The sequence below is a fragment of the Podarcis raffonei genome, chromosome 4 (genome assembly GCF_027172205.1).
Source record: "Podarcis raffonei isolate rPodRaf1 chromosome 4, rPodRaf1.pri, whole genome shotgun sequence".
NCBI classification, from domain to species: domain Eukaryota; kingdom Metazoa; phylum Chordata; class Lepidosauria; order Squamata; family Lacertidae; genus Podarcis; species Podarcis raffonei.
Genome location: NC_070605.1, coordinates 25,660,952 through 25,670,526, shown reverse-complemented (window position 1 = coordinate 25,670,526; position 9,575 = coordinate 25,660,952). Strand labels below are relative to the sequence as shown.

At 44.0% G+C, this 9,575-nt stretch overlaps 1 protein-coding gene across 1 annotated transcript in view; it reads right to left on the bottom strand.

Annotated features, from left to right (window-relative positions):
- Nucleotides 1–3,811: 3,811 nt before the first annotated feature.
- FGF9 (fibroblast growth factor 9) overlaps nt 3,812–9,575 on the bottom strand; it is a 49,621-nt gene continuing 43,857 nt past the window's right edge. The window contains exon 3 of the mRNA XM_053385865.1: nt 3,812–5,150. Coding sequence (XP_053241840.1) covers nt 4,905–5,150 — 246 coding nt within the window. The 3' untranslated portion in view covers nt 3,812–4,904. The remainder of the gene's footprint in view (nt 5,151–9,575) is intronic.

Sequence of the window (9,575 nt, the reverse complement as noted above, 5' to 3'; positions counted from 1 at the left end):
GTCTACTTGTACTTGACGTGCTTTCGAACTGCTAGGTTGGCAGGAGCTGAGACGAAATAACGGGAGCTCACCCCGTTGTGGGGATTCGAACCGCCGACCTTCCAATCGGCAAGCCCTAGGCTCTGTGGTTTAGACCACAGCGCCACCCGTGTCCCTTATGAAAGAATACTCACTTTCAAAATTCTATAACAATACATTTATCCAACACACATATTTCCATTCGTATGCACAGTTACATGTTGTCAAGTATATTAACACCAAGTTGCTGTGTGAATTTTAAAGAGGTGTCAGAGATGGAGAGCGCTAGAATATATGAAGCCTTCTATTTGTCCACAGCACTGGAATAGCGGTAATAAAAGTTTCCCGTGTCCCCCCACTCACTATACTTATTTCCAAGGCATCAAACTGCAACAGTAGAAGGTGTAGCCTTGGTTATTTGCTATCTATGAGAAGTAAGCCAACCATCTATACAGTGGTACCTTGGTTCCCGAACGGCTTAGTGGCCGAACAAATCAGCTCCTGGACGCTGCAAACCCAGAAGGAGGTGTTCCAGTTTGGTAATGTTTTTGGGAAGCCCAACACCCAACACGGCTTCCAATTGAGTGCAGGAAGCTCCTGCAGCCAATCAGAAGCCGCACCTTGGTTTTCAAACGGTTCAGGGAGTTGAACAGACTCCCGGAACGGATTACGTCCGACAACCAAGATACCACTGTAATAGTGAAATCAGGAAACTGATGGAACACGATCCATATTTGATGTTTTGCAGACAGGCAAACCAGCTTTGATGCAAAGGTGAATGTCTGTGTATTCAGGAAGGGAATGAGGTCCCAAGCCTCTATATTACTGCTGCATTTGAGGACTTCATGAAATTTAATCGCACACTGTTCATCTTGTTTTATAAAGGGAGCGTATTTTTCCCCAATTCTATTTTGGAATTATTCCATGGAGGTCTTAGAAGTGACCGACCAAGCTTTCATTCGACTGCCGTTACCGGTATATGCTAATAGAAAAGGCTGGGTAGCCTGCTACCATGTGTTGGACCAAGATAATGTATATCATAACTCCATATCTACAAAAATCCAATAGGTATATACACAGCACTATGGGTTATTTGAATAAATTGATTACAGTTTATTGCATCAACTGCCATAAAGTCATAACATTTTTCTTGCTTACTTTTAGTCCTTTCTTTAAAAAATACAAAAAATAAATTAAATAAAAAACATGTTAAGTAATATTAATGATCTGTCTATGATAAAAAATACCAGCAAATTCCACATTAAGGCTAAAAAGTATGACCTTATTATTCTTGTAAGTTCATGGCAAGTTTGACCTTAGCTATTATGGGTGTCCTTAACATTTTTGTGGACTTAGTGCAAAATCAGATACTTATTGCTACTTGGATCCACCTTTATGCAATATGTATATATATCTTTTACTGTTAGATGCTGAACATGCTGTATGTCCTTTAACTCGTTTATTCGAAGGATAATCATTTTCTAGTTCTGGTTATTAAAAACACAATTTCAAAGTAATTTACAATGATAGTCCTATTGAGGATTCTGGTGGAATTAGTCCAATTAAAGTGGTCTTATAGCAGGCCTGCACCATTTGTGATCCAACCAACTATTACACAGCCCAGTTTTGTGGCTTTTCAACTGCTTGACAATCTTCCCATTTTCAAAATCCCAGGCAGGCAGCAAAAAGAAAAAGGGTCATCATAAAGTGGGTTTTGATCTATAAGAGAAGATCTGTATCAAATTCTTAAACAGAAACAAAGTCCTGATCAATAAAGTCAATATGTGTTGAATGTAAGCAGAAATACTCTGACAATTAGATGTCCAACATCCCTTGGAATTAACCTAGCTGTCATTTACTTTGAAAGATTTAGCTCAAAGCTAATATTCAGCAGTTTACTATACATTGGGAAAGTCTTGAGTCTGATTATACGATGGGCCAAGAAGCAACTGGTATTAAGATTTTCATTTTAAATGAAAGGATAGTTTTCTTATTCTGATCCCATTCAGAGTAAGTGACTGCACACATTATGGTGCTCACATAATAAATTTTAGCTATCAGATATGTGGAACAGATCTCTTCCGTGTATCATAGATAATTGCATCAAAAAATTACCCAAGATTGGATACTATGGGCTGGCTAGCCAAAAGGGCAGAACTATACATTACACTTGACTCAAGGCTGCCTCTGAAAATCCCAGCCCCGTGTTGAGTTCTCCACCTCTCCCATAATGATTAAACACACCTGTGTTGACTTAATTCCTCAGCCCTTGTCCAGAACACTGGTTGACATTAACAAGGGCGTGGAAACGTACAGATAGATGACGTAATAATAAGGGGAATACTGACTTTGTATCAAAGAGATACGAAGAGTGGGGAGAGAGGGGTAAGAACTGTACATGGGGATATAATTTTCATTTGTAGCCCCATGTGGAATGTAATGTGCTCCCCACGCCCCAAAACCGAACTCATCATGTGCAGCTTGCAACTGAGTGAAGGAATGCTGAATTCATTCTGAACATACTGATGGTTATCTCCAATTTGTTCATAAGCAGTACTTAATATCTTTGGTTTGTCTCCAACGGAGGCATGCTCAAAGTAGACCCACTGAAATCAAGGGGCTTGAGTTAGTTGTTACTAAGTCTATGGGTCTGTTCTGTGCATGACTTAGTTGATACAACCCTCTGTGCATTAAACTCCCTTCTTACTCCAGCTAGGGGAAAGATTTAGGCTTGTCTCTAGCGACAGCCATATTCAGAGCACACCAGCTGAAAGTAACGAAAATGACTACCATGTCTATTAATTTCAATGGGTCTACTCCGAGTACAAGCTCATTGGAGGCAACCAGAGCCTTGAAACTGCTTGCTAATACTTGCACGGGAAAAGTCAAGTAAAACTTATACAGTCCCAGAATGACAAAACAAGTGGCATCAGAAGTGCTTAGACATGCTTCAGTTGTTTTAAGCATCCACTGCAACCCAAGGAACTATGCATCATTCATACGGAGATGGATGCACAACTTTCCAAACTAAATAGAATCCAGGCAACAACCCAAACCAGGCTGAGCTGAAACCTTGTACAGTAACTCTGCACAATGGTACACAACCATAGTGCCTTGGGCTGCAGCTGTTGACAGCGCTTCTGACTCAGCTATTCCCAGGGGCTCTAATCTATGGGCAAGTTCCAAAATTACAACCCCTAACGAAAGGTGTGTTTGCACTTATTACGTTACACAGTCCTAACGGCATACAGTATATGCAGCAGAGCCTGCCTCACGATACACTCCAGGAACATATGGAAGATAACTTGAAATAAAACGAGTATAGTACTTTCCCCCTCATTGCAATTCTCAATAGAGATTTATTAGTTTCATTTGCAAGAGTCTTACTTTAAGAAGGGTGTTAATATGTATTATGACAGTTCACACTGAAAGCATTTTTTTTTCCATAAAAGATGTTACAGTAATAACCCCTATGGAACTTGTGTAATTTCAGAGTAGATAGTCAAGTGCACAATTAAACAAGTTTACAAGAGTGAACCTTGCCCCGGGCCTCTTGTACTAGTTGTGAAAACCTTAATTAGTACAAAATGTCAATATTAGGATGTTTCTGGCATTCTGCTTAAATAAAAAGAGCATATTTATCATTTAGCTTTGGTATTATCTGCAGTAGGTTTTAACAAGTAGAATATATACCAACCCTTGTTTTCTTTTCTCTTTCTTCTTTTCACAACTGTGAAGCTTACAAAGATGGAATAAGTCGACTTACCAAAGAGGAAATATTACAGACACAGAATTAAAGTTCTGAAGACCCATTTTTATCTTTAATCCTTGGGGAGGGGGGGAGGGGAGGGGGAGAGTTTAAGCTATGAAACAAGCAGTCAGAAGAGTGAGCTCTCTGTGTCATGAGTGGTTGTGCATACTTTTACAATAATATGGGCACAAAGGAGATTGTCGCCTTTAGTACATTAGGATCGCTAGATTTCTCTTTGCCTCCATGCACCTTTTACGTTTGAGTTTTATCACAGGTTCAAGAGCGGCCTTCGCTGTCGAAATGTTTCACAGAGCCTAAAGCTTCCAAACTGCCTATCTGGCCTGTACATATTTCATTAAAAATAAACTCTATATAATAAATAAATATATAAAATAAATAAAATGTTGCCTTTGGAATTTCTATAAATAAATTTAAACTTTTTTACGTATTTTTTTTTACTACTTTTTATTATTTTTTATTTTTATTTTAATCTTTTCTCGTTTTTTTCACCTAGGAGGTCTTTGCTTTTAAATTCAGCGAGGGGTGGCTCCCACTTGAGCAGTCAAACAAAAAAATAGTAAGTCTCTTTTTGTTCGTTTGTTTGTTTAAGAAAGACCGAACCCTCCATGCCTTCTTTTTTTTTTCGTTTTCTTTTTTATAAATGCAGCGTACACTTGAGCAGGCCACCAGCCAAAATTCCTGATGAGTCAAAGTATGGCAGCTATGCTGATATAGGATGAAGTACAATGGATCAAAAAATTTAAAAGCGTGTCTATTTCCCAGCATGCATCAGGCCTTTCCCCCTCCCCCTTCCTTCTTGCTCCAGCTTCTCTCTTTCATCCTCTTTCCTTTCTTTTTTCCGCTCTCACACATTCTCACTCTTCCTTCCTTCCTCTCATAATAAACCAAGCGAGTGGGCAATAGGCACTCCTCCAGGAAGACAAAACCCCTTTAAGTGCAGAACAAAATCAGCATGTTCCATCCAAGCCTCCATCATACATTATGCATGCGACAAAGTTTGGCAACAGTGGAGCTGATGCGATGACACAGCTAATCAATTAAGAACCCACCGCATGAAACCTTTTATAGTGGTTACTTTCGTTTTAAGGGCTCACAAGTGAAGGAAACGTCTTTGTCAACTTTGGCTTAAAATATCCTTATATAGTTCAGGGACTTTCTCTGGATCCACCGGTCTAGGTAAAAAATGTGTGAATTTTTGATGGCGCTTAGTCCTAGTCGCTTCTCTCGGAGACCCGTCTTTATTTAATGCAACGTAATATCGTCTTCCAGTGTCCACATGCTTATATAGATTTGATGAGTATGTGTTATACCAGTTCTCTTCAAATTGTTCTCTGAATACACACTCCTGGCTTAGCTTTTCCTGTGAACAGAAACAGGGAGGGAGAGAGGGAGGGAGAGAGAGAAAAACATTAAGGAATTAGCAACGTATTTAATTACTTATTGCCAAATGCCATCTAGAAAAACCAGGGGTTGCCATTTGGGAATAATAATAATAATAATAATAATAATAATAATAATAATGTATAATTTATACCTCGCCCATCTGGCCAGGTTTTCCCAGCCACTCTGGGCGGCTCCCAGCAGAATATTAAAACACAATAAAACAATCAAACACTAAAAATTTCCCAATACAGGAAGTTGGATGTTCCAATTTCCAATTAGACTAGACTCCACTAAGTTTCTGGCCTGAAGTTTACAAGGTAGAAATATTGAGGACATGGATGGAAGTGGAATAAAAACAAAGCAATACTAATAACACAACAAATGAAAGAAGATTAAGGGAAGGAGGTGAAACATGGGTGGAGGGAAGTCAAGGTGAAGGGAGAGGGGAACGGTTAATCATTAATATTATCTACACATAGTAAATTCCGGCACTCTGCTAGGATGGCTCAAACTCAAAAAATGCAGTTATTTGCAAAGCCTAAATCAGACAGGTCAGGAGACCGTTTCCTGTCTAACCAGCTATCTGAAACTGCTGATGCTAGCTACAGGTCAGAAGGTCGTTTCCTGCCTAGCCAAAAACTGCTGTCAACTAAAAACCACTAGCAAGATGTTTCCTGCTTTACTTCTGCTTTAAGTAATGCAAGATAAGAAGAGATACGAAGGAATGCTTAGCTAGCAAAAGAAAGACACGTGTACAAGAAGGTGGGAGGGGGTGCTTACTGAGCAGAGAAAATGCTTAACCAGCAGAGGAAGTGCTTAGCTAGCAGCCTTAGCCAGCAAATATTGGGGGGGAGGTATGGGAGGAGGGTGAATGCTTTCAGGTATAAAAATGCTTGCTGAACATGGTAACAACACAGTCAGATTTCAGAAACTATATTCTGCTGACTGTCTCTGTGCACAGATTTGCAATAAAACTCTTTTCTCCAAAGAAGAAACTTTCCTGGAATTTTTTTATTCTCTTCTCGGTCCTGGGGACGCGGGTAAGCAATTCTCTGGCAAAGTAAAGGGCCTAAGCCTACAGCTTGGTGCGTTGGCTGGGAAATCTGCCCCACCCCAGGGGGGCCGGGAAGAGCCAGGCTCGACCAGGTGAACAGCTCGGACCGGAGTTTGCAGGCTTCAGCGCGCACCCTACTGATTCGTGGGGGAAACCGGCCACACCGCTCCTGAGTAGGGACCTCGGTCGAGGGAGGAAAGAGGACTGGCCAGGAGGGAATCCGCAGCGGAAAACGGTAAGCCCAAGGGAAAGGGCGTGGGCCCCAAGGAAAAGGGGGGCGAGGTCTGATCAAGCCTCACCTGGTTGTGCAGAGGGCCGCCAGGAAGGGAACTGGCCGATTGCAGTAGAGTGCCGCCAGTAAGGTTGGGTAAAAGGGAAACAGAGGGGAAATTGTATTGGTGTGTTTTGTGTGTTGCATGTTGAAATTATAATGGTGTGATTTGTATGTTATATGTTGCATGTCGGATACCCCAGTGACTGAATTGTTGTCAAGTGTGGGTCGGGGCTTAGCGTCCCCTTGGCCGAGCGATTGCAGGGTTGTGCATTTTCTGCCAGGGCGACCTCGGCAGGTCACAATCTGTAGTGCGTGGAGTGTGAAAGAATTTACAGCCCATTAGGTGCGGGGTATCTGAAAAAGAAAAAAAAAAAAATGGGGTCTGGGGCAAGCCAATGTAGTCCTCTGGAATGTTTTTTAAAGAACTGGAAAGCGGCCACAAAGCATGATGATTGGGGGTTCAAATTGAGAAGACAGAGGATGAGGACATTGTGTGAAGTTGATTGGCCCCAACAAACTAACTGGCCCTCGGAGGGGAGCTTTGATTTGCAACTAATCAGCCCACTATATCAAAATATCTTGAACGTCCACCCAGACCAGATCCCTTATATTTCTACTTGGAAAACCAATGTAGAAAAGAATCCACCGTGGTTGAAAGCCTGCCAAGGCGACGCCCCACGAAATACAATCTGTACAGTTCGACCGGCAGGGAAGGCAGAAAAGCCCCCGGTGATACCAGACCCAGAAGATGAGGAGGGGGGAATCATCAAACCGCCACCACCCTATGCTCCACCAACTGCCCCTCTGGCAAATCCCCCAGGCCCAGGTCTCCAGGCACCGGGAGGAGCCGGTCCCCAGGCCCAAGCAAGCCCTGCACCAAGTCTAGAAAAAAGGGACAGCAACTTGTTAATGAATGATGAGTTAGAGGAAAAGAAGGAGGAAGAAGATGATGAGGAATTTATAGAGGAATTGATAAGATGGACTGAGAAGAATATGAGGTGGACCACGGAACAGGAGGAACGCATTACGGCATACGTAAGCCCCTATGCGGAAAAATTAGATGTGAGTCCCTTGTTAGTTGAGGCAGCAGAATGCTGCACCCCTGACAAGAGAAAGAGATGGCAACGTAAGTGGGGACAGGCAGCGAAGAAAGTTATGTCTCATAGACAGTATGAGAAAACCAGGAGGGATCAGGCAGCCGGAGTAATGCCCCTCCGAAGGGTTTATGACCCACCGGGACCTCCAGGAGCTAATGGGGCAGCAGCAGAACGGACCTACACGGTCCAGCATATACCTTTTTCAAGTGCAGATGTCTGTAATTGGAGAAATCAAAATCCTTCATTTGAGGAAAACCCAGCGAAAATCATAAAGCTGTTTGAAGGGATTTTTAAAACTTATAATCCCACCTTTGATGATGTGCAGTATTTAATGGATGCGCTGCTAACCACAGAAGAGACTAGGCGCATCCATGCTGAAGCCCGAGCACACATGAGAGCGCAGGGAGTGCAGGATCCAGCTATTGCAGCGGAGTACCCTGAAAACACACCGAATTGGGATTATCAAACTACTGGTGGCCAGAACACCCTCACTACCTACCGCCAGAACGTGTTAAATGGTATGAGGAGGGCAGCCAGGAAACCCACCAACTTTGTGAAGGTCAGAGAGGTAGTGCAGGGGAATGAAGAGGCCCCAGGGGCTTACCTGGAACGCCTGAAGGAAGCCTACCGTCAGTATACTCCTGTAGACCCAGATGAGGCTGCCAACGCCCTTATTGTAAAGGCTGCTTTTGTAGCTCAGGCAGCGCCCGATGTCCGCCGAAAGATTCAAAAACACGAGGGGTTCATGGGCCACACCCTTGAGTGGATGTTAGAACTGGCTCAAACCACTTACAATCAGAGGGAAGAAGAGGAACAAAAGAAAAAGGAGAAGTATCAAGCAAAGAAGTTGATGGCATTACAGGCCACCGCACCCATCCCTCAGAAAAGAGGAAGTGCCCGGGGAGGAGGGCAAGGCCGCCTGGGGAGGAATCAGTGCGCCATCTGCCGGCAGGAAGGGCACTGGAAAGGAGAATGCCCACAGGCCCACTTAGGAGGGAAAGGACGAGGAGAACGAGCCCCAGGCCCAACCCCCAGGGGACCTGGACAGGGACTGAGACCTTGGTCATCGACAAATGCCAGCAGGGGTAGAGGACGTGGACAGGGACCTCCCTGGTACCCCTCAGCCCAAAGGCAGCCCGGCATGATGAGCCTGAGAGAGGAGGAAGAATACTAGGACAGACCGGGCCCAGCTGCTTTAGGTTCCCGTGAGCCCATGGTCAAAATACAAACAGGGAACCAAACTATCCCCTTTATGGTTGACACAGGAGCCGCCCACTCTGTTTTGCCAGTACCAGTGTCCAAGCCCACCAAGCAAACGATTAACATAATAGGGGCTACAGGCAAATCACAAAGAGCCCCATTCCTGCAATCTGTTGTCTGTCGCCTGGGTGGCCAAGTGGTCCAACACAAGTTTTTGTATATACCAGAGTGCCCTATCCCATTATTGGGCCGAGACCTGCTATCAAAATTGCAAGCCCAGATCTCCTTCCAACCAACAGGGCAAGTGACAATGACCACAGGGCCGGCAGGGGAGTTCTCCTTAGAGGTACCCTTGAGGGAACACTGGCGCTTAATGATGGTAAAAGAAGAGGAGGGGATTATTCCAGAAGACCTCCTGCAAAAGGTAAACCCTGGTGTATGGGCAGAAGGCAACCCGCCCGGAATGGCAAAGAACATCCCACCTATAATAGTCAAGCCCAAACCATTCGCCAACCCTGTGGCTGTGAACCAGTACCCTATCCCCCGGCGAGCTGCAGAAGGAGTATGGGTACATTTGGAACGGTTACTTCGCCATGGCATCCTGAGGCAGTGTCAATCTCAGTGGAACACCCCACTCTTGCCGGTGAAGAAGGAAGATAACTCGTACCGTCCGGTCCAAGACCTTAGATTAGTTAACCAGGCCGTGGAAACCCTCCACCCCAATGTGCCCAATCCTTATACGCTGTTGAGTCTAATACCTCCTACTGCCTGCTATTT